The sequence below is a fragment of the Periophthalmus magnuspinnatus genome, chromosome 5 (genome assembly GCF_009829125.3).
Source record: "Periophthalmus magnuspinnatus isolate fPerMag1 chromosome 5, fPerMag1.2.pri, whole genome shotgun sequence".
Taxonomy (NCBI): Eukaryota; Metazoa; Chordata; class Actinopteri; order Gobiiformes; family Gobiidae; genus Periophthalmus; species Periophthalmus magnuspinnatus.
Window position 1 is genome coordinate 27,070,778 of NC_047130.1, and position 25,946 is coordinate 27,096,723.

General features: G+C 38.6%; 2 protein-coding genes, 1 non-coding gene and 1 pseudogene across 3 annotated transcripts; 1 reads left to right on the forward strand and 3 right to left on the reverse strand.

The window, feature by feature from the left end:
- The window catches only part of LOC117371592 (coiled-coil domain-containing protein 174-like), a 60,716-nt pseudogene that overhangs the window by 22,439 nt on the left and 12,331 nt on the right, over positions 1-25,946 (reverse strand).
- On the reverse strand, positions 2,552-4,534 carry LOC117371591 (transcriptional repressor scratch 2-like). Its single transcript, XM_033967292.2, has 2 exons — positions 4,387-4,534; positions 2,552-3,240 (listed from the first exon to the last, which is right to left on the reverse strand). The coding sequence occupies exons 1-2, from the start codon at positions 4,532-4,534 to the stop codon at positions 2,552-2,554; spliced, it is 837 nt and encodes a 278-aa protein (XP_033823183.1).
- ube2v1 (ubiquitin-conjugating enzyme E2 variant 1) lies at positions 8,044-12,853 on the reverse strand. The gene is made up of 4 exons (XM_033966946.2): positions 12,758-12,853; positions 10,843-10,991; positions 9,886-10,011; positions 8,044-9,307 (listed from the first exon to the last, which is right to left on the reverse strand). The coding sequence occupies exons 1-4, from the start codon at positions 12,777-12,779 to the stop codon at positions 9,161-9,163; spliced, it is 444 nt and encodes a 147-aa protein (XP_033822837.1). The 5' UTR covers positions 12,780-12,853; the 3' UTR covers positions 8,044-9,160.
- Positions 18,591-18,781, forward strand: LOC117371714 (U2 spliceosomal RNA). Its single transcript, XR_004541466.1, has one exon. It is a non-coding gene; the product is annotated as a U2 spliceosomal RNA (small nuclear RNA).

Genomic DNA, 25,946 nt, shown 5'->3' on the forward strand with positions numbered 1-25,946 from the left:
GGTAAGTGCAGAGGGTAAATAAACACTCCACAGATGTAGGGGGTGACCAAGCATGAACTTTTGCTGTGAAAACCAAATGGCTTCCAGATTCCACACTGTTGCTAAAGTGCAGGACAGATCAAAAGCCAGACCCCGTGCTCAGCTATACTAACAACAAGCTAACAACAACAAACACCCCATCCTCATAATCAGCCCAAAGGTAGGCCATGAACACGCAAATAATAAATAATAAAGAGCTGATGATTAGTCAGCTACCTGTGGAATTGAGTGGGAATACTGTATATAAACTTTTTTCGTTAAAAAAGAGTCCTAACCATCTGTTTTTCTGTTTGGTTCCATTGTATTCATGTTTTAAACATGTATACACTTAAGTTGGCTATATTGTATAGGTCAAGATTTGTATTATTTTTTTCTCTAAATGTGTGTTCATTGAATATTTAACAGATTTACTGTCACTGCTTTCATGGTTGTGTAAAGGAAAATGTATATTAAAAGGAAAATTTAGGAAATTAAAATGTACCAGCTTTAGTGTCTGCTATAGAGGTCCACAAATATGGAATGAATTAAGCATTGACATTAAACAGTCTCCCTCATTACATATATTTAAAAGAAATCTAAAATGCAAACTACTGGGAAGTTATAGTGCCTGACTTACTTAGTGCGGCTCAAGTTCTGCTTGCATTGGGTCTTCTCTCTGCTCATAACGGGTGTGTGTATGTAAACGTATGTGGATGTGTGTGTGTGTATTATACATATATTTATATGTGTGTGCAGTTGCATGTATATATGTATGCTATGCATGTGTCATATATAGATATTGTATATGTTGTATAGGTCATATATATGATGTATAGGTTGTGTATGCATATTGTGTATACATGTATGTGTATGTATATAGATATATACAATATATGGGTGTATATATATGTATGTATGTGTTGGTGTGTGTATATATGTATGTATGTGTGTGCATATATGTATGTGTGTGAGTGTGTGTGTGTATGTATATATATATATATATATATATATATATATATATATATATATATATATATATATATATATATAGATAGATAGATAGATAGATAGATAGATAGATAGATAGATAGATAGATAGATAGATAGATATAGATATATATAGAGATATAGAGATATATAGATATATAGCTATATTATATATATATATGTGTAGGGCAAAGTAAAAAGAAAAGGAAAAGTTGCCAAGCCATCATGGGTGTTTTGCACAGGGTGATGGACCCCATTACATAAGCTTTCAGCATCTTGGGGTTCCATGTTTTTCACAGGGTCAACTGGGAATAGCTGAATGATATACACTTCCATATGTAGCATGTAAATGCAGAATTGTAGATGAGTATGTTGATACGTGTGTGTATGTTGCTACGTGTGTGTATGTATGTGCCTTACTAAACTTTGACCATTGTGAAAAATAAATTGAATTGAATTGAATTTGTCTCATAAGAAGACTGACAACTTGCATATTCATTAGGTCTATATATAATTTGATATAATAAATGCACCAAAGGCTAATCCGATGAACGTGAACCTATTCCAAAGGAGCATTTTAAGATTACTTATTCCACAGACATTGATACATCAACGTTGATACATGCAGGGATTGTGTCTGATATTTGCAAACCATGTTTTGCCCTGTTTGATTAATCTCAGAATATTAATAACTGACATAGTATTGTTGCTTTAATAAACAATAGAGACGTTAAGATCATGTGCCCTATTGATTAAATGAAAACAAATATTACTGAAAATTAAAGTAACTAATTACTGCGTGATCGGTGGAGTTCTAGCTCCTGTGAGACTGGTCTGTCGCAGCTGGTCACTTCTCATGACACCTGACCCTGTGCACTTCCTGGGGTCACTGAGCTGTGACTGTGAGTGGAGCTGTTCTGGTGAACATTTGCCGATATGGGTACATATAAACTGGACATTCGATGTGGATTATTCTGTCACAGCTCTGTGTACTCTATGGTTGTACTTTTTACAGTGAATCTCCTCATATCACAGCCAGAGTATTGAGAATGGTGAAGGGAGGTGACTACCCTCTGACTACCCTGCCTACTGTGCCACTGCTGGTCACAAGGGTTGGACGGACACACACTAAAGCCCATGTGTCATTTCATATGATTATACAGACAACTAAATCCTACAACATGTCCCATGCCAGTCTGGCAGTCAGTATACATAGTACAATTTATTGCATTATAATTTACATACAAGGAAAACCATGTAGATAAATATATTACTACTACAAAATATAATATAGTGTATAAACCCTTTTAAAATATAAATAAAACAAATACCTCAATAAATAAACTTTTAAAATGAATAAATAGTAAATTAAATTACAAAATAGTAATGAGCATGATTTTTTCTTTTCTTCTTTTTTGTAAAAAAGTTAGCGCTTGTTGGCTAAGATATAATATAATGACATACATTGGTCACAGTTCGGATTGTACATTGGCCTACTATATTTGTTGCATGAAAAGTTCCTTGATGCTCCAGTGCAGAATTGACATCAGTCTGCTTTGAGACAGGCTGACTCCAGGTGCTTGAGGTAGGACTTGAGTGCAAAGCTCTTGTGACAGCGGGTGCATGAGTAGTGTTTAAAGGCAGAGTGCGTCTGCATGTGAGCACGCAGATTGGAGCGGTCTGCAAAGGCTTTCCCACAGTGTGAGCAGGCAAAGGGCTTTTCACCTGTGTGCTTGCGCATGTGTCCCTGCAGCAGCCAGGGCCGACTGAATGACTTCCCACACACAGCACACTGGTGCTTCAGGTCGTGGGTGAGGAGGTGCATGGCCAGTGCTGGCATGGACACGTACAGCTTGTGGCAGGTGGGACACCTGCGGGCCTGCTGACTGTCCGGGCTGCGATGTGTTTGCTTGTGTCGGCTTAGGTTGGATGAGGTGGCATAGGACTTGTCACACTCATTGCACTTATAATGGCCTTTAGCCAGCCCCTTGGCTTTGCCCTGGGAGCACCTGTGGGTGCTGTGTGGGTCTGAAGTAAAACAGGCTGTTTCCAGGCTGCTGTCTGACTGGGCTGTACAGCTGGACACTGGGCTGTCGGGATGTTCCATGTCATGGTCTGAGAAATCCTCTACTGCACTGCCCGCAGAGCCATAGGACGAGTGCAGTGGAGCCTCATCATCACAGGACGGCTCAGCTCTCTGCTGCAGAGATGGAATAACATAGTCCTGGATATATCCTGGAAATACAAGGTTATACAGGTCAATTTGATTTATTTTATCTTGTATTAATTTGGTTTGAAGTTAGTTAATCATCAAATCATTTAAAAAACTATTTCTTAATAAGACCTGACAAAGATAAGATCATTAAGTGTGAATTGAGAAATGCAGCGTTATGCTGCACTGGATATTGGATATAGTTGCTTCAAAACGTCCCAACAAACAGTGACAGAAGTTGTAGTGGTATGTCAACAGTGGGTCACAAAATCAGTGAATTCACACGACACAACCAGTGTAGAGCACTGTGCAAAGGCGGAGCAGGGGTGACAAAAGGACCCTACCCCCTCCAACCTCACCACACACTTGCACAAAGACACGGAGACAGATGTCATTTCTAATCTCTAAGTATGCCACTGAGTTTACATTTATTTATTTTCATTTTATCATTGATCCCCAATAGCAAAATATATCTTTATTTTAATTTTACAATGTAGACACTGCCAGAGGTAATCTTAGACTACATTTCTTTGTCCCACTTGTGTCAATTTTGGTCCGTATGATATTATTATATAGCTAATCAATATGAGAGTAGGCTGTCACTTCAGAGTCACTCAAAGATATAAAGTGTTGCTGTAACATAATTCAAGAGCATCTTTGGACAGGCAGAGACCCAGGGGAGGCAGAGACCAGGGAAAAACTATAGAGCAAATAGATTGTAAGCAACAAGCTCACTCTAATCCATAAAATAAAGAAAGAAAGTAAGAAAATAGTCTTATCACATGTGTAAACTGATTCTGATTAATTTATTGTGTTTGATATGTATCTATAGTAAGATTACATGTTTGACACAAAGTTAAGTTTGATATTTTGGCAACTATAGATATACATATGGTTTTATTTTCAACAGTTCATTAGAGATACTAAATGCATTACTACCATCTGTTAAAATGGCATTAACATTTACTATGTATTTACTAGGCTTTATAATAACAATGCACTTTTCAAGTTTTCAAGTTGAACATTGCCAAGTTAGGCTGTTAGAAATCATAACCAACAAAAAGAGCATACTTGACCTCAATATTTTTATTATTTTCTCTCAAAATAAAAATTGTGTGCAGATAGAAATAAATCAAACACATCAGTGAGAAAAATGCATTCAAACTCACCGCTTTCACTCAGGCGTGTTGCCAGTCGTGTGGCTGACTCTGCAATGGCATGTGTTACAGCACACTTGTCCCAGTTCTTCTGATGGTAAGTGCCTGGAAAGGAGAAATCAACAACCTTTGTCTGCTTTACCAAAAAGGAACGTGGCATTTTGAACAGTTTTAGGTTGTTCCTCTACTGGAGAAGGTGATAACAGGGTTCTTCACAAAAACACAAAGGCATGTGTGGCCAAAAGAAAGAAAAATTGCTCTAACTAGAGTGACTATAGGGAAAGGCAGACAGCTGAGCTAAGCACTACAGCTGCACAGGGCTCTTATATGTGGGCAGCCCAAGCCCCAAAGATCAGCTGGTGTGGTTAGCATTAATCCATCAAACATCCCTAGGGAGACACATCAATTTAGCAGCGGCCGTCTGTGCACTTTCTCTCCCCCCATTTTACCCCCAGAGAGTGCCTCGGACAATAGTGTGTTGGAAGCAGGGCATGTGTGTGTTTGGAGGGGACTCTGCAGTTACCCCATTGTCTTAGAATGAAGTACTGGCTCAATTGACACATCTTATAATGTATAGTGTGACATCACTTTCAAAAGTTAGCGCATGACATACATTTATTTGAAGGAGATAAAATCTAATGGTTTGGTCTAAAGGTCTAATGGCCCAATTTGTGTTAAAGAGTATTATTGTAGCGTAGATGGACTTATTGATGGTTCAGAGTAAACAAAAACACAGGTCTTTCAAATGCTCTTTTACATTCTTGAGACTGTTGTGTTGTTAACAGGTGTAAGCCCCTATTTAAAACCATGTAACAGAGGTGGATAATAAGGTCTTAAAGTTGAACAAAGGGCAGTGGGTTCACTGCTGGCTGAACACACTCTTGTTCTTTATGACCATTTTCTGACCAACTAATTTACAGAGTACAAGCCAAAGTGCTCTTTTGATAAAATATGTCAAGTTGGAGTCAAGTATGTTTTTTTTAATTTATAAAGAGCAAGGGTGATGTTTTATCTTACATATAATACTTATTTTATTATTGGACTAAGCAATGATAAAATGCACTACATTTTTTATTGCACTGCTGCTTTACATTGACAAGACTCTCAAAGTCTCTCCTGCCCATGAACTCTTCTGACCACCACCAATCACACACCATATCCACATATAAGCACTGTGGGTAAAATATAAAATCATCATGCTCTGGTTGGAGTTGGGATAAATCACTAACCATTGAGTTGAATTACATAAATCTACTTTATAGCGAGGCTGAGCCGGCAGTGGACACCGAGAATCTTCAGGTTCTCAAATGACATTGTAATGTCATTGCTGTAGGTAGAGGTGATTTAGGGTAGAACACAGAGCTTGTACAAATACATTTTAATCTAGTCAGTGGTCAGAAGTGGTACAAGGGATCTGTCCATCTAACATCGGTCATCCATCACTGTGTCTGCCTGTCCTGTCTCATGGGACAGCCAAGACACGAGGCCAGCACGCTCCTCTGTCCACAAACCAATAATGGAAAGACTACCAGGGTACAGGGTACAGCTGAATGTGCAGCAGATCCAGACCAGGTCACTCCCTGTCACTCCTCGGCAGATTTACAATTCTCTGTCACTGCTCTCCATTTTGCTAACAGCCACTCACCTTTATTGCTCATTTGCCTAACAAATAGAGCAGACTGAAAGTAAATTATTGTTAACGGTGTGGCATTCTCTCAGGGACACAGTCTATCTGCCAATTTTAAGTTGAAGATTTAATAAAATAAATAAATTGCATTTGGAAGACAATCAAAATAGCAGATAATTGTTTATTTTCATATCGTAATATATTTCTTTGATTTTAAGAACTTGTAACTTCACAAAATGTTAAACTGCTCTTTAGTCATAAACATATTAACTTCCTCAAAGTCTTCACTCAGTCCTCACTTTTAATTATATTTATTTGTACATATATATGCCATATTTTCCATAATTTCTGTTCAACTTTTGAGATAAAAAAGGGCCATTTTACTTTTCAATCTGAACTATAGAGATTGGTTTTGTATTTTTGTAAATGCATCATTGAGTTGTATTCTGATGTAGGATGGTCTGCTCTGTCATTTGGATACTTCCTACTACATCTACTTTCATTTAAGACTTTAGACCTACTTAAACCTCCTCCCCAGAGAACTGTACTGAGATGTATGTACACATGCTTGCATAAATAATTTCAAGTGTTTTTTGACATTATGAGTGAAGAGTAGCTTTCTGATAAACCCTCTGCTGACCCCCTCTCTCCACACACAGCAGTGAGGGCCCCTGCTGTATCACCTCCTGTGGCTTTCAGAACATGGCCCCTCCCACACGCCCAGGTCACGTGCTGCTCTTTGTCCTTTTAAAAGACTATAGAGCTGGAGCAGCTGCAGGATGGGGTAAGGTTGGCCGTAAGCATGCTGCTGCCAGTGAGGAAGACAGATGAGGGTGGGCTACAGGGAACACATGCTTCATGCCTACGCCTCCATTAACTAATCAAGAGTGTCAGAGCTGGACTCAAACAAGTGTATGTGCATGTAACATCAGTGCCTGTGATCTCACATAACTGGGAAATGGAGAACTAACTCCAACAACTGTGCACTGTTAGTTATAATATGTCTGGAACAAGCTTTACCATCAAATGAGATTAATTGAACTTCATGAATCTCTGATGGAGCCTCCACTGGCTCCTCTCTGTTGTTCAAAAGTTGCAAAATCGTGTGTTTGTGGAAAAGGTCATATTTACTGTATTTGAATGTATGGACAATGATATCAATCTTCATTTTTAGAGGTGTTTGAGGTTACGCTGTTTTGTTCCCATAAGAAAAATACCCTTTTGCATTTGCCCTAATTAGAATGCGGTGGAAAGATAACAATTATAATGATGCATTGTACAATGAACTAATAGTTGTGTACCACGTTACCCATTGCCATTAGGGATGTAACAAAGTCCATTACATCATGGTAATAGATTATCATTCCTCTAATGTTAATGGGCAGTAGTATATATTGTAATCACTTATGTTGTAGTTCTTACAATTGTGTCTAAAATATTGATCTTTTATAAATATTGACTTCCCTAATCACCTACAGTTTATTGTATTCTATGCAAATTACATTTTCCTTTGTATGAGAATGTGCAAACTGAAAGCACAATTCTCCCAAAAACGCTTCTATTACAAAGGAAAAGAGAAAGGAGAAAATAGCTATAAAACCTCTTCCACTGTAATAGCATGTTTGTACTTAAAGGTGCACTATCAAACTTTTCTGCTGGTTTGCCATCTTCTTGTTATTGCTGCATTTCCTGCATGTTCCACACTAAGGCATTAAACCCATCTATTTTGCATTTATTCAGTTATACATTTTATTGCTTGAATATACCTTGAAAAACATGCATTCTTATTGTGAGCATACTTGCTCCTCTATTGATTTGACTTATAACTTCAACTGGTGGTGTATACATTTCATGCCATACTGTGGAACATTTTAAGCAAAGTAATAACATCTCCATGAAGAAAACGAATGGTAAACCCTCTAGAAAAGAATTACATAGTGCACATTTGAAGCAGATCTAAAGCATATACTAGGTTATGCACTAGCTAGTGAATTAAGTCAGATTAGGTATCAAAATGGAAAAAACACACCCACACACGCATGCAAAAGTAATAACGTTTAATTCAATAAAATCATGCAATAGGTCACTGCCGCCCTTTTAATCCCATTATAAAATAAACATCCAAAGCCGTACAACGCGTTCAGTGAACATATGCCATATGAGAAAAAGAGTAAACATGTCCAGAAACCCAAATAAGATATACAAACAAGAACAAACAAAAAGAGCTCCACCTGTTTGGTACAGGTCATAGGACAGTGGGGATCCTGACAGTGCTCCACCCCACCTCCAACACTGCCATCCATCACCTTTTTGGACCATATGGCACACAAGACACGTCTGATAGCCTAATGAGCTATACTAATTAGCAGATGGTTCCATGTACCAGACACTGAACTGTCAATTCACATCAGCGGGAGAATCTTCCAAGGATGGAAATTGGACCCAGCATTTGCAAAATCTTGTCTTCCTGGAGAATGTCACTTGAAAGATGAATTCTTTTACATTCTATCACGTTGTATCTGTCAATTTTGGTTAATTTAATGCAAAGATACTATGACTTTGCAACAATCATGATTCAAGGTTTAGAATGATCATGCCTACATTCACATAGATCTTATTGGCAATCTAACAACTGAAACTAAAATATATTTTTTCTATTAATGCTTGGGAATTGATCAAAGGGAAGTTGTTACATAGCCAATATAAAAAACATCTTGCACCCAATGGCTATTATTTCTTGGTTTAGAGAATAATTTCATTCAGATATCATTGGTCATTCAACAAACAAATTCATTCATTTTTAAAAACTTCTGAAAATTTTCAGCACAGTGGAAGAAATAAGTTCCATCCAACATTCTTTAAGTACTTTAATTCTGAAAAGAGATTTAGAACCGATTTTTCTTTTTCTACACCAACTGATATTCTTTGCCACGGTGAATACAGTATGGGACAACCCTTAAAATCAATGGTGCATATGAAATCAGGACACTCGATCAAGTTAAAAATGTTACGCTGAGCTCTAGAGGAATGATGTGACCCAGTGACTTGGAACAGCAGGTCTGTTTGGTGCACTTGGGGCACTGGTGAGGGCTGACCTGTGAGCCCTGTGTGGACTTAGTGTTGAATGTGTGGTGCGTGTGAGGGGGCGGGAGGGTGGCATCAGTTGCTGTACACCAGGCCTTCGGGTGGCTGGGACAGTTTGCTGTTCTCTTTTGCCATCATGTGGTGTCTGAGCTCCTGCAGTACCGTTCGGATGTAGTAAGTGGTCTTCCATCGGGCCAAAGAGGGCACGGCCTTTGTGTCCACCTGTATTTGACAAGAGTATTTGAAGTTCAAATGTTTAAAGCTGAGGTTAGTGTCTGTCTAGTTTATATGTGTGTCTGTATAATTTTTATTAATTTGCAATGTGAAACCTGAAGCAATTTGTCAATTTGGGTTGGATGGCCTAAATATATACATTTAGTAATTGCCCCCAACATTCCATATTGTTGGGTTGGGCTGTGCAATTAACAGAGTTTTAATCAAATCAAGATCCACTTGTTAAAATAGTCATTGCTTTTAAATGGACATGTCTACACACTATCTTCTGTCAGCAAAAGCATGTGGATTTCAGAATTTGGAGGAATAAGTTGGACGACTTCTGGTCTGAAATGACATTAATTAAACAGTTGTCTTGTTTATGTTAATGCAATTTATAAAATATAATAAAATAAATGTAATTTTTGCCATATTACCCATCAATTTTGTATAGCTCTACAAACATATTTACAGTTTCTGTCCATTAGACTAATGAATGCATTAATCACATGCAGAATCTCCTAATGCATTTGGAAAATTTTGGAATTGGAATTTGGAATTGTCATAATCAATATATGTATACTCACCAGCCCAGTTGATCTGTGTACTCCACTCATGTGGATCTGAGTTATGAAGCGCACATGAGGAGGGTGCTCAGGATATTTGGGTCCACATTCAATTTTCAGGCTGTATATTCTGTTTTCATAAACAGTCTGTAAGATTTAAAAGGAAAATGCTCATTTAAAAGCAGAATTGCTTTGCAATTCAGATGACAAATTATATTTATTATAACTACCGGTACTATTTTTCAGGCCAGAAAGAGCACTTACAAGCAAAGGTAGTCATTGTCTGCTTTACCTGTGAAGTGAGGTTATCTGCCAGTAGTGTTCATGGAAGCAGATGAAAAGTGGAACCTGGCTGCCTTTACAGTATGTCATTACAGTACGTTTTTATTTAGTGAGGTGGGAATTATGTGTCACACTTATCCAGTTCTTTGTGAAGTCTTTAGTTCACCATGTCCCATTATGAGATTTATTAAAAAACTTTGGATGGATAAACACTTCTCAATTACACTAGCATTCCTCACTCCTCGATTGTAATATTTATCCACAAAGACATGCATTTGGTTAATTACACACTGGTGGCATGAGTTCAGTATTTTTTTCTACCTAAACACAAAGAAAAACTGACAGGGACAGTGACTATACAGTACATTCCAGAAGGCTAAAAAACTGGTTTAACTCGTGAGTTTGGATTTGGGAAGTGCTTTTCACTGATAGAATGCCAATGATTACAACCGCCCACTGTGGCTTTCTTTTACTATTCATAGCAAATAACTCACAAACCATTTAAAACTTAAAACATGTTAACTAACAAGGAACTGACAGATCGTCCTAAAAGGTACTGAGGTGACAAACATTTCTTTAGGTGATACACTAACATGTACCAGCTTGTCACACTGTGGGAATAGGCCTTTAAAACTCATTGAGAATGCTTTTAAGCATAAAAAAGGGACAAAATCAGAGCAAAATAATAAGAAGTACCTTTGGTGGTCCAAAGATAACACCTGTCCAGTAGGTTAACGATCTATCCTCATCGTCTGCCAGGCCCCAGCTTACAGTACCGTCTCCAGAGCCCTTCTGGCCCTCCTCCAACTCCTCGAGCAAACGAAAACTTCTGGGAACCACGACACCTTCACACAAGCAACAAACACTTTAGGTTGATTACCCTTCCCTAATATGTTTACAACTTACACTGTTTGACAGGGCCGCAGACATAAAAATATATAAAAAATTATTTAAATAAATTGGACTTAAGATAATGTGGAGATTCAATTAAGGTTTTAGGATCAGTTTACAGTTTCATCTCTATAATTGATTAATTGGTTAATTTATCAAACTATTAGAAAATTAACTGTTAATAACCACTTGCATTACATTGTACAGCATGAACCATCATAAAAGTTGGCATTACAAACAGGCAAGTGATAAAGCTGTAGAAAGGGAGGTGGATTGGCTGGTGTCCTAGTACAGTGGCAACAACCTGCAGCTCAATGCCCAGAAGATGATGATCATGGACTTCAGGAAGGTCACAGCCCCACAGCCCCCCAGCCCCCCTGCCCCCTCGCCCTGACCAATACCCCCACAACCATTGTGGACTCCTTCTTCTGCTTCCTCTGCACCATCATCACCCAGGCGGTGAGCAGGTTGGATCACAGCTGACCCCTCTCACCCTGGAGATGGACTATTTGAGTCACTCTCCTCAGGCAGGAACTTTATGAGCCATTCAGGCTGCATTAAACATGTAGCTAATGTGGGGCAATATACATGATTTGTACTTTCACAACATTTAAGTGGAAGTTACTGTTTTCAAAGCAGTCAAGGAAGAGCACATCGCTTTTAAAACTGTGCTCACTGACTACTTCTTGCGTTTACAATGTAGGCAAGCAGAAGAAATAAATATCTATTTTCTTCCAAATAAAGCAACAGCGTGTTGCCTTGAATATTCTTTATAAGGGATGTCAAGATTATTCAACTGTTTGATTTCAGGGCAAAATATAACCATAAGAAATAAAATGTAAATAAGCCTGACATGACAAGTTTAATTTCCATAATTAATTGATGGATAATTATAAAATTGTGAGGATTCTTATCACAATATTTGACATTAAAATTTTATATTATGGCATCCCTTTTCTTCTGCATGGCATTAAACAAGTCAAACATGTGACACCTTCAGGCCAAAATACAGGTCAGAGTATCTGGAGAGGCGACCCTTCACAGTATTTTTATTTCAAGGTATTTCTTTGAAATAAAAACACTAGCAATTAATTAACTACAACGATAAATGCTGTACTGTGGAACATTCTTTAAAAAAATGCAATGCCATCTCCATGTGGTCAAACAGGTTACACCTTCAGGTTAAGCTGCCCTTATTGTGTCTTTTCTGCCCTACAGCACGATTCAGTGTTATGATTCCTATTAGGTTTAAGACCATAATGGCAACTGAGCACGAGCACCCCTCGTTTGTACAATAAGGTGTGATTAAAGATCTCACCTTATTGTGACATGAGCCCATTATGAGAAGAAGATGACGAGGAAATCATTTGTGGCTCAACAAGCCCTGGCCTGTAAGCAGAGGATGAGCGCTATACGTAGCATCAAATCTAAAATGTTTATCCTAAATGCACTTTAAATGTTGATTAAAACAAAACACAAAGAAAAGAGCATTTGATCCTGAACGCCGTGACTCTAGAAGAACAGGGCAGTGCCTTCAGTGACGCTCGGCGAACACAGCTAAGAACATAATGCTCATATTGACTTACGTGAGGGTTATTTGCTGCCCCAAATGCATTATTTAATCTCATTTACTTATTTACTGTCATCTTGGTTGTTTAATCGCAAACAAACCCCACATACGACTCAAAATAGCCTTCTAATCGTCGCCCTGTCGGCTTACCTGAACCTGTGCAGGCCGCCATGTTTATCTGTGTTTTCCGGAAGCGAGAGCGCCCGGGTTGCCAGAGCGCAGAGGAAGAATCCAGCCAATAGTGCCTCTAATGCTCTATTGAAGTCTTCTAATCTAGTTGATTGTCGGCTATAAATGTTCTTTTCGAATGATATGAAGTTTGCAAGAGTGACTATATTTGCTTTGGCTAATAATGGGACTGCATAGTGAACATAGAGTGTATGATGGTGAAGGTGGATGAACTTTAAAAAGACAAAGTGCAGCATTCGGCTTCATGCATTTGTCCATACCGTGTCTGCTGGGGTAAAATAAAAAAATAAAAACTCACATAGTGCACCACCGCCTCATAGTGTATTGAGTAGAACTTTCGGCTCCTTTATGGGATTCGAATCTTTTCGATCTTTGTATTTATTTTTTTGATGGCAGCCAAGGAACTAACCAAGGCTCAGATGTGTTTAAAATGGTTCAAACTGAGAGTGTGTCTACCCTCTGAAATGATGTATAATCTAAATAAAACGTTGCTCTATAATAATAATAATAATAATAATAATAATAATAATAATAATAATAATAATAATAAACAGAAGAAGAAGAAGAAGAAGAAGAAGAAGAAGAAGAAGAAGAAGAAGAAGAAGAAGAAGAAGAAGAAGAAGAAATCTAACCGTTATTATAAAGCCAATTATGTTTTTAAGCACAAATCTCTTCCTCATACTGGCTCAGCATTAAACAGTATAAAAGTGGAGACAAATTAGAAAGAAAAAGATTCGGTTCTTTTAAAAAAATTGATCCGGTTCCAATCTTTCACGCTAAGGAACCGTTCAAAAGAGCCGACTCGTTCACGAACGTCACTTCATGGATGGAACAGAGCGTGTGACGCAGGAATAAAACATTAACATTTGAGACTGACGAAACACTCAGACCAGTTTCTTGCATTGAAAATGTCGGACTTTATTACGACATGTTTCATTTGTCCATGAGACATTTGTCATTGCTGCTGTAGTTCAGTTTTATGTCGAGAGTGCAAACATGACGCCACCTGCTGGTTTACTTTGTGCACTGCTCATTATATTATGTCCACCACACTGTAAACTACTATTACTCCTTTTGTTGAAGGCCTGCCACATGTCATCTCCATGGAGATGTTATTACTGTGCAGAATCATAATTATTTATTTGAACAGGGGAATTACTAAATATATGTTGTTGTTCTTCGTCTTTATTTTATATATATGTGTGAAAGCTTGCTCAGGGCTAATCAGCTACGTGATAATTAATGACAACATTACTTGTAATTTTATTTAAAATCTGTTTCTGAAACTTGATAAAGGCAAGGCAAGTTTATTTGTATAGCACAATTTATACACAAAGTAATTCATAGTGCTTTACAGAATAAGAAAGACATTAAAATCAGACAAATCAAAACATGAATAATCACAAATAATCATCATAAAATTAACATTAAAACAGAAGAGTACAGAATAAAACCTTTCAATCATATGCACAGACAAGAGTGCAGAATAAAAATAAAGTGCAGATAAACTGCTGTTATTATAACATTTAGGAGAATCTTGTGTTTTAAATATGCTTTTTGGCCTTTGGATATTAGTTACCTCGTATCTGGTTAAACTACGGGCACTCTTAATATCTGAATTTTTTGTAAAATCAATGGGAAAATGAATGGACAATTTACTTCTGGATCTAGAGCCGTGTGGGCGGGGCTGTTGGGTTTCAGGGGTGGGTCTAACCACAGACTGAATATAATGGGCCTAACACAGTGCTTCTCAATTATTTTCTATTATTCTTCCCCTATGAAGACTATAATAGTACAATTTAACAAAACAAAAACAAGAAAGCAACTTACAACAAAAAATAATAAATTCATTGATCAGCAACAATAACAAGACAAAAATGAAGTGTCTATATGTATATATAAAAATATATATACACACAATACACATTTAAAAAAATGTAACTATCAGCTTTTGTTTCTAACCAATCTATTCATGGGTTTCAGGTGTCGTCTGAATGGTGAAAAAACATTCAAATGTTGCCTATAAGCAGCAAGATGGATACTCCACATTTTGAAAACTTTTTCACATTCAAAAGATATGGTATTTTGTTTGAAATGCTAATTGCTAGGGCAACGTTCCTAATTTGTCATCTTTCTGACACCCATGGATATGTTTTGTGATTATACTGCAATTCAAATCAGCCAAACATCATGTAATAGAATACAATATATATAATGCCCCTGTCCCACTCTCGCACACAGGGCACACCAGGTTTGGTGTCTCTTCGTTCCTGGATCTCCACCTCCACCTTCTTCACAATGCTCACCTCCGGGACGTCCTCCTCCAATGCCTCAGCCTCCTCTTCTTCTGCTTGAGAAAGAAACACGGGGTTGGTACAAATACAAATTATTGGCATTGAGAAGAGATTTTAGAATGACATCATACTCCCAGCTGGGGCAAAAGAGACAGTTTTCCCTATTGACTACATTTTACTTTTCTATGAAACATCCAGTTACCTGATTTCTCTTGGTAACTAGACCCCAGAACAACAAAAAAATGTTTAAACTATTTTATTTTTAGCTGCCCCATCTGTATTTAATATTACTGGCTTATAGAATGTTGTGATCTCAGAAACCAAGCAATACACCTCTATAACAGCTAATCTACTTTATATCCTCCAAATATATTATCTGATGTAACCGCCTCGTCTTATGTTCTTTCTTCTCCTCCTTGGCCTCCTCCTCCTCTTCTTCTTCTGTGCCGTCAAGTTTGGCCTTCTTCTTCCTCTGTCGGACTCTGACGACTTGGGGCTGGAGCACTGCTTGCCTCCTCTCCTTCAGGCGCTCACGTTTGTGACACTGATCTGTCATCTGGAAACAAAAATATATCACGTAAACAAGTGGAAAATATTCAAACAACAAAAGTATCAGGGCTGTAGTTGACTAAAGACATGTCCTGCCGATCGATTACTCGACTAAAAAGAGGTTGTGGCAAAAGTTCCCATTGCATAACTCTGACTCTTGTGACCCAAACAGAAACTGCACTCACAAACTAAACTAAACTTATGATACATTGTTTCCTAATACTTTTTCTGCATAAAGACAGATTAAATTTGTGAATCGTGAGTTCTGCTTTTTTACATATAAATACCAAACCATAACAAATCTTCAGCTAACTCACTCTCTAACTTCTCCTTTCTGCTGTTGTCCCATGTAAATCTTTTATAATCCACCAGATCAAAACAGCTGCTTTTTGTCAGTTGTAGGTTTGATTAGCCTTTTTGGGGAGGTGAATGAACAGGGGAGTAGAAAGGGGAAAACAAAGGGGTCTCAGGCCCCAGGGTTTTAGAAACCCAGTACGGACCATCATCCTATTAATTTATATAAGAGACGGGTCCATGTGAGACTTCTTGCCCCGGGCCCTCAAATTTGTGTAGACGGGCCTGTGAGTGAATAAGTAAAACTGACCACGCAAAGGCCAGTCATCCTATAATTATAAAAAAATATGCTTGTTGCTACCTTGTTAGCAATTATTTATAAAATGTTTTGTCAGAAAATATATACAGTTTCCCTTCCCTTCCTCCCTCTCTGCTCTCTTCCTCTCTCACTTACTTGGTCTCAGAGCATGTCCAAAGTATCCCTCTGTTTGCGTCACTCACTTTCATCGTAAGAAAAGGCGAAATACCCCACTGCGAGCTCTCTCGCCTCTGCAACAAAACACAGGAAAAGATTAGTTTTAAACAGAGAGATTTTAACATGGAACAAAAATGAATGTGTGCTTCTTACTCCTCTTCTTCTATTAACATCATCTTTCACCATGTCCACAAATCTCTTCCTTCTACTCATAAGCCTTGTTTCTATGGATTTATACTCAATATCCCTCCTCTGTAGCATATTCTCTACAGAAGATCTCCCTGGTCAGCAACTTCTCCTCAGCGTCTCAGGCCAAACTCAAACAGAGTAAGTTTTTGGTATTGGAAAAGCATGTGTAGAAGAACTGTGTATTCTTGGCTGGCCAGGCATCTGTTCAAACCAAACCATTTCAATATATCCAAATAGCCAGACTATAGCAGCAGGATCAACTCAACTTGAAAGCCTCTTGATCTCAACATTTTGTATGACTACTGTAACATTTGAAACCTTGTGCTCTGATGTCCTCGTAGTGGACTGGTCCCACCGGCTTCTTCATCGCCTCCTCTTCCTCTCTCTCCCACTAATTTCTCTGCAGCTCTCAGCGCAGGTCCTCAGAAAGAAGTGTTTTCTACTCATCTGGCACTTTTCTAGTACAAAAAGGATCAAAGCTTATAAAACTATACACCAAATGCATCATCTGTGTTAGCATATCAGTAATTACTATTGAATTATTACTTATTTAATCATAATCATAGTCTCTCTATCTACCCTTAGCAGCTCTTAGAATACAACACATCGCATATTGATGCACCAACATATTGTTTAGACTATGGCGAAGACTACGAATATGTACTGATTAGAAATACATAATTTCTCTTTAATTATTCTTATTCCTTATATTAGTTAAATACCCTGTATTCAAATCCAAATCCATTCTCTGGAAACTTGGCAGGTCTTTTTTCATGCATCTTCGGGATCGTCTCAAAGAATCGACATAGTCCACCCTGAAAACACATAACAAAAAGGAAGGTACAATTGTTCCAAAAAGTTTGAATGTGTAAATTTTGATTTGTACACTAGCAATTATATATTATGCCCAGAAGATGAATGATGAAGTTAACTCAAACATATGTCATGTCACACTGTTAAACTCAATGCTCAATGTGCAGCCGGCTCTGTTCTGTGTAAAAAGCCGGGGGAAAGCCCGCTAGCTAATGCTAACATGTCGTTTTCTGAATAACCTGTTAACACTTTTGTAGCCACACTGGCTTTATCTACGCAATTTACTTTGGTATAAACGTATTAAATGATTAATAATGCACATCATAATATCACATAAAGGTGACGTACTGTCTGAATTCAGATTAGCTCTTTTACTTTATTTTAACCAGTTTAGCCGTTGCCACAGCAACCCCGGCCCCCTCTAGCCCTGCCCCCTGCTGTTGAGAAAAACTCTGCGCAATGGATGTCTCAAAACTCGTGAGAGCGTAATTTTCAGATTTGTACGTGTAAAATTACAAAGTTGTAGGCGTACAAGGAAATTTGTAAACGCAAAATGATACGTGTAAGCGCAAAACGAAATTTGTAAGCGTAAAACGAAAATTTTAAGCGTAAAAAAAAGTTTTTATTTGCCAGTGTACAAATCAACATTTACGTGTTCAAACCTTTTGGAACAATTGCACCTTCATAACTACTCGCTTCAATACGGTTCAACAGTACAACTGAAAGGCTAGACAGTGATGCCTTGCGAACACTAGGGGGCGCGTACCACTCATTCTTGACCGGCACGTGAAGCACTTGAGCCAAATGAAACGACACAAAAGAAAAAAACATGTACATCAGAAGCGACATTAACATCGTGCGCATGTACACATCTGACAAATCCACAAAGATCTGTACGTTTAATCAACTAATTTATTTTTTACGGTTTATTTAATGCTCTTCAATGTTATTGGACAATGGCATACCACGTGACCAAGAAACGCTACGATTCCACATCAAATCTTAAATATCTCGTTTTCTAGCTAACTGTTTGAGTATCAAATGAGCACATTGTATTTACGTCTTTACCCTAAGTCCACTAGAGCCTGCAATATCAATACTTTAATTTCGTTGTTCTTTGCACCGTGAGTGAGGTTAGTATGGCGAAGATATATATAAGGCAGTTTCAAAGTGCCCAAGTATCGCTTCTCGGCCTTTTGGCTAAGATCAAGTGTAGTATCTGTTCTTATCAGTTTAATATCTGATACGTCCCCTACCCGGGGACCATATATTAAATTGATTTTTGGAACAGGGAGATGGAATAGGGGCTTGCTCCGTCCACTCCACGCATCGACCTGGTATTGCAGTACCTTCAGGAACGGTGCACCACATAATTGTACAAAATATGAGCGTCTAGAAAAGTACAACAATGATGCATGCGTTAAATATTTTAGTATATAGGCATTACCATATACTATCGGTATATCTCACAGAATGAGTAACGACCGCGAGCAAAAGTTGACGATAGGGAAGTATTAAATCGATATTCGATATAGACGAAATAACGATAATAATGGAACTCCGTGTCTGGTGCGTACCTACCGGGGCGTCGGGGGACGCGCGTCTTGTCATACGATACGTTCACACCGGTGCGTCAGGTGCGTCGCGTTCACATGTAAAGTCAATGGTGGACGCGCGTGTTAGCCACGCTGCGTTTAACACGCGCGTCCACCATTGACTTTACATGTGAACGCGACGCACCTGACGCACCGGTGTGAACGTACCTTAATAGAGAGAAAAAACAACCCACTGCAGAAAAGATATTCTTCCTACAAAAGTATGTAGGTGGACTTGTTAAAGAAACTTTAGATGGTTATTTTCTCCTTGGCTCTGAAAACTCATATGAGGCATCATGGCATATGCTCAATGAACGTTATGGTGAGCCATTTGTCATTGCAAAGGATGCATTCCTGGCCAAAGATTACCGGCAAAAATAGTACAGATCTAAGAAAGTTTATAGACTTTTTACAAAGCTGGCAATCTGCAATGGTGCACAATAACAATCTGAACATCCTTGATCATGGACTAGAGAACCAAAGACTCACTGCTAAACTACCTGACTGGTTAAGTAACAGATGGAACAGAAAGGCCACAGAGTACCAACTAGAGCACAAGCAGTTTCCACGCTTCAGCTATTTCGTGACATTCCTATCCATGGAGGCAAGTATTGCATCTAATCCTATTACATCATATCAAGCTATAAGACAGAATGACTTTGATAAACCAAAGACAAAGCCTCCACTCCCAATTAAGAGACAAGACACAGTTAAAATCTTCACAACTAGCACAAATGAGAAAGGCACGCTCTCCTGTTTGTTGTGTAAAAGGGTAGGACACAGCTTACACAAGGGTCGCAAGTTTACCAAGAAACCAGTCACAGAAAGAGTCAAGTTTATTCAAAGTGACAGACTGTTTTTTGGCTGTTTAAACAGTGGTCATCAATCCAAAGCCTGCAGTAACAGGATGATATGCAGCACATGCTCCAAACCTCATCCCACATGTCTGCATGAAGAAAGACAAAGACAAGACACCAAGAAAGAATCACCTAAAGAACAACAAGTAAGTGAACAAAACGAGACCAAGCCACAAGTAACACAGTCACAAGATACAGTCACTGAGAGCACTTCCAACAGAGTAACTCACGAAAGCAGTAACACACAGACCTCTGTCATAGTGCCCGTGTATGTGTCCACACAAGGTGATCCAAATAAAGAAGTGCTGGTTTATGCTCTGCTAGATACACAGAGTGATTCTTCTTTATTTTGAATGAAGTAGCAGACAATTTGGATACAACCAAAACTCAAGTTAAACTTAAACTATTCACAATGTCATCCAAGAAAACTACGGTGCCGTGCACAAGATTGGAAACCTTAAGAATAAGAGGACTGTTTTCTACAAAGAAACTCACTGTGCCAGTAGTTTACACACGTGACTTTATACCTGCAAATCGTAGTCACATTCCTACTCCAGACACTGCAAGGGCATGGCCACACTTGGAGCATCTCGCTGAACATATTGCTCCACCATTGGACTGTGAAATAGGGCTCTTGTTAGGATACAACTGCCCACAAGCTTTGATGCCCAGACAAGTTGTTTGTGGTGAAGAAAACCAACCCTTTGCTCAGAAAACAGATATAGGTTGGAGTATTGTTAGTTACTGTGATTCCAGTGACACAGTCAGTGATGCGATTGGAGTAAGTCACCGCATCATTGTAAAGCAAGTTATACCAGAGAGTTGAATACCAACGTAAAGAGTGAAGTTCATTACATCTGTAGGACACAAATAAGAGTTAACATTCCCAGATGTACTCAAAGCACTTGAATCAGACTTTACAGAAAGAGCAGTGGAAGAGACAAGCATTTCACAAGAAGACCTCCACTTCCTAACAAAGCTAAAAGAAGGAATCAAACACAAGCAGGACAGACATGAAATGCCACTGCCCTTCAAAAGTGACAGACCAAACCTTCCAAATAACATGTCAAGTGCAATGCAACGTTTAAACACTCATGAACGGAGATTTAAGAAGGACCAAAGGTACTACATGGACTATGTAAAGTTTATGGAAGACGTCATCTCACGTGGAGATGCAGAGAAGGTACCAGAGAAAGAACTTTGTAATAGTCCTGCCTGGTATATCCCGCACCACGGGGTATACCACCCGCAAAAGCCCACTAAGATACGGGTAATGTTTGATGCTTCTGCACAATACCAAAACACTTAACTGAACGAACACCTTCTTACAGGGCCCGACCTCACAAATACATTGGTGGGAGTACTCTGTAGGTTCAGGAAGGGCTCAGTTGCAGTAATGTGTGACGTGGAACGTATGCTTCACCAGTTCTATGTGAGACCTCAAGACCAGGACTATTTACGCTTTCTATGGTGGAAGCATGGTGATTTAAGCACTCTGCCCTCTGTCTACCGCATGAAGGTTCACCTTTTTGGCATGGCCTCATCACCTGGCTGTGCTAACTTCGGCTTAAAGCATCGAGCCACACAAGGCGAAGACAAGTTTGATCCAAGTACAGTTAAATTCATTCAAGGGAACATTTATTTAGATGATGGACTTGTTAGTATGATGTCAGAAGAAGAAGCAATACAACTAGTCAAAGAAGCAAGACAGCTTTGTAGCACCGGTAAACTAGGACTCCATAAGTTCATATCAAACAATGCATTTTGCAGAGAAATCCAAAGTTTCTCCCAAGGAAAGGAAATCCATCTCCAAGATAAGACACCCAAGCTGTTCAGATTAAGCCCTTTTGTTGATGAGCAGGGAGTACTCAGGGTGGGAGGACGTTTAACCCGATCTAGCCTTCACCCACATGTCAAACATCCCGCCATCATACCAAAGTCAAGTCATATATCATCTCTCCTTATAAAACACTACCACGAGAAAGTGCATCATCAGGGAAGAGGAATAACTGCAAACGAGCTGCGCTCCAATGGACTGTGGATCATAGGATGTAGCAGTGCAGTTGCTTCACACATCCACAAGTGCACAAGCTGTCGTAAGTACAGGAAAGGTACACAAGATCAACACATGTCAGATCTGCCAGAGGATAGAGTGGAAATGACGCCTCCATTCTCCTACTGTGGTACTGACTGTTTTGGACCTTTTTATGTAAAAGAGGGCAGAAAAGAGTTAAAAAGGTATGGCCTTCTATTTACTTGCATGTGTTCTAAGGCAATACATATTGAAATGTCAGATGATCTTACTTGTGATGCATTTATCAACCTTTACGTTGCTTTATTGCTATTCGCGGACATGTTAGACAAATCAGATGTGACCAAGGCACAAATTTTGTAGGTGCTAAGGGAGAGTTTTTGAGTGCTATGAAAGACTTTGACCAAGAGCAGTTGAAACAATATGGATGTGACTTTGTACTGAACACCCCTTCATCAAGCCACATGCGAGGTGTTTGGAAGAGGCAAATAAGGTCCTCGTTTCTGTGTGAACTCCGCACACCCGACTGGGCGACAGGTGCGTAGGAGGTGAAGCACTTGTCTGAAAATTAAAGAAAAACTCCCGCACACTGTCCCGCACACTGTCTCACTCTTAATGCAATTTTATGCAATTCACGGCAGAGGACGCCCAGAGAATTCTACTTAAGAGCACGGATATGAGCAGTGCATTGACCACAGAGGATGAAAAGACAAAATTGGAGAGACTGAAACAAAAAAAAACACGTCTGCTGATGCATGGCTCCACCCTAAGTGAGTACTGGAAAAGTAAAAAGATTCCTAGGGGTTTACGCATTCAAAAACCTCCGACTATAGGAAAACACAGTGACACTTTTGTAAAACGCTGGAGTGAAATCCTCAATAAATGTTCCCTGGACTTGATGCTTCTAGTAATAAAGAAAGTCACAGAAGAAGCCCAAGAACTAAAAGTGGAAATCCAGCAACAAGAGGAGGAGATGAAAAGAAAGTTTGGAGACATGTTTAAGGACATGGAACTTGTAATGACAGAGAACATAAGGAGATACCAAGAAACTCTGCAGGCATCGAAAATACGAAAGTACAGAAGAGACACAGAGGACTATCAAAGAAACCAGGTGTACAAATGGGACGAGGGAAACCAGCGCCGTGTGGATCAAAGAGATGATGGACCAATGCGCACGGATCCCACCTTTGCAGCGGGGACGCGTAAAACGAGGCGAGACTGGCGCAGACCCAACATGGACACCGAGGATTCTACACTGGAGAGTGATTCTACATGTATGGAATAAAATTGCATTAAGAGTGAGACAGTGAGCGGGAGTTTTTCTTTAATTTTCAGCGAGGCAAATAAGGACCATTAGAAGTGTGTTAACGGCTATTCTTGATCAAACCTCCAAAAGACTTGACAGTGCCTCCCTTAGAACATTTCTTTATGAAGTTATGGCTGTAGTGAATAGCAGACCATTAACTGTAGAGAACCTTAATGATCCAACTAGTGTTGAACCTCTGACTCCCAATCATATTCTCATGATGAAATCCAACATTATACTGCCCCTCCTGGTGAGTTTGTAAGCCAAGACCTGTACCTAAGAAAGAGATGGCGCCAAGTTCAATTTCTCAGAAATGAATTCTGGACGCGGTGGAAGAAGGAATATCTTCTCAATCGTCAGCAACGACAAATATGGCAAAAGGACAAGAGGAACACAAAGGTTAATGACATTGTTATTCTTCAAGAGGATAACTCACCAAGGAACAATGGAAGCTTGCACGAGTAACAGAAGTGTATCCGAGCGCTGATGGATGAGTGAGGAAAGTCAAGCTGCTACTAAGTGACTCGACCCTGGATAAGGCTGGAAAAAGGACTGTCAAACCAGTATATCTTGATAGGCCTGTACATAAAACTGTATTATTACTTGAGGCAGAGTAATGCTTATAAATTGTTATTGTTGTAATATGTTTGAGAAATCGAGAATAGTTATGTGATTTGGTGGGAGTTTTACTGCCATAATTTTGATTTATATTTTATTTAAATAATGTTAATGTTAATAATATGTTATATGGTATTTTAGTGTTTTATTTTGGTAGTGAGGTAGGAACTGTTGTTTTTTTTTGTTTGGTTCCGCTTGACCGCTGAAAGGGGACGCACGCCTGGTTTTTACCTAAAAAGTGTGGCGTGTTTGCAAGATATATTAAAGTTACACAAAGTTAATCAAAGTAAAGCTCATTCTATCTCCTAAATTTGGGTCAGCCAGCGAGGTATGTGTTTGTAGTTTCATGTGTTATTTTATGTCTTTAATTATTATATTTCTAATTGTAATTTATGTAAATGATTTAGTTCGACGGTGGTTCGGTGGTTCGGTGGCGATGGTGATATTGTTGGCATCTACAATCAAGTTTGCACTTGTATCAATTAAAGATTCATCCAGCCATCAGTAAAATAACTCTATTGACACGAGGAGGTGGCGTGATACTTCCCCCCACCCCTTTTCCAGACAAGGTCCTTTCGTAATAAATAAATATGCAAATAGTTAAATTATCTTTTTTTTGTTTTGTTAATAAATTTTGATTTTGTAATTTTGTAAATTTTGTAAAATAAAATGTATGAATTTGATTATAAAACGTTTGTTTTTTATACATCATGCACCATTTGTCTACTGCTGTGTAATTTGTAAGGGGTAATATCACTAATTGTTAACAAAATGTTATGTTATTTATATATCTCAAAGCTGACCTCATTTACCAATCGAAGAAAAATCATGGACAAAATTTAAGTAAATCTGTATGTTTTATTAATTTCTCTGTGTAACCTGGTAATTAGGGTCAATCTTGAATGGACATATTGTGATGAACCTGAAGCCACAGTCAGCAGCACAGGCCTGGCAGCTCGTACCTGCAAACAAGAAACAGCACAAGAATATACAATCTTAAAATTTTGGTAGTATAATATTTTCCAAGTTAGTAAATATAATGAATCATAACCATCAAATACATCTATGAAAAAATAAGGACAAGTCATCCACTCTGGAATAAGGATCATTTTTTATAGTTAGGTGATGTAAAAAGCACTATTGCATTGTAGCTAGGGCTGTACATTAATGATCTTAGGGTATTTTTAATCAAGAGGTCTCCAGCTCAGCCTCTGTCAGTAAAAGTATGTGGATGAGTGGAGCTGAGTACGAACTTCGGAGGAAAAAATGTGACTAGCATCATTTGGGTTGCCAGTCTCAATGCTGAAATCCAGTTGGTTTAAACCTAAACGGACTCTCTCAGATTTAAACCGGAGCACCTGCAGCCAAACATTTATCAGCGCTGGTGTAGTCTCTGCGAATTCTGAAGGTTCTGAGCTTTCATGACGCATGGCCTGTCCATTTACTGAGAATGAGAAAAACTTGTATGTGTCTTCTATCTGCAGGTTTAAACACTGCTAAGGTTCAGTTGTGATTGTTGTACCTTTTGAAAACTGAAAGAGCACAGGCTGCATATAGTTAATTTAACTGGTACTGGTAACATATGTCTTGCTTATTTTCAGAAAATTAACACTGAAATCCAGGCTTTAAACACTATGCATTCAACTGAAAATCCTGTAAAGCTTTTTGGCTAAATAAAATCAGCAAAAATACCACGATTAACGTTTGTCAGATTATATCATGGTGCAAAGAGGTTAAACTGTTGTACTTATTGACCATTTTGTGTGGCAGCCAATCACTTTACGCTGATCTAATGCTGGTTTTGTTGTCAGGGGTGATGATTCTCCTGACAGCATTTATGCGTCTATAAAACTTAGAGATTAGCCTGAGCCCACCTCCATCTGTGCTCCAGTCAGTAGTCTGTACCAAAAATCTACAATCTGATAGCGTTTTATAACAACAACACCTTAATTAGCCATAATAAAGCATGCCATTAACAAAGACGTAACTCATTATGAACAAATAGTTTATTAACAAATGATTCAGGTTTAGTCAGTGGTGGAACGTGTAAAAGTAAAGTACTGTACTTAAGTATAGATTTTAGGTATATGTACTTCACTTAAGAAGATTTTAAAGTGGACATTTTTTA

What these genes read in the sequence shown, in the direction of transcription:
- ube2v1 (XM_033966946.2), bottom strand. Translation starts at nt 12,779, where the DNA reads ATGGCGGCCTGCACAGGTTCAG. An exon ending in GGCGGCCTGCACAGGTTCAG is followed by an intron (nt 10,992 to 12,757) that starts GTAAGCCGACAG and finishes GCTTGTGTGAAG; the next exon opens with GTGTCGTGGTTCCCAGAAGT. An exon ending in TACACAGATCAACTGGGCTG is followed by an intron (nt 9,308 to 9,885) that starts GTGAGTATACAT and finishes TGTCAAATACAG; the next exon opens with GTGGACACAAAGGCCGTGCC.
- LOC117371591 (XM_033967292.2), bottom strand. Translation starts at nt 4,534, where the DNA reads ATGCCACGTTCCTTTTTGGTAAAGCAGACAAAGGTTGTTGATTTCTCC. An exon ending in AACACGCCTGAGTGAAAGCG is followed by an intron (nt 3,241 to 4,386) that starts GTGAGTTTGAAT and finishes TTGTATTTCCAG; the next exon opens with GATATATCCAGGACTATGTT.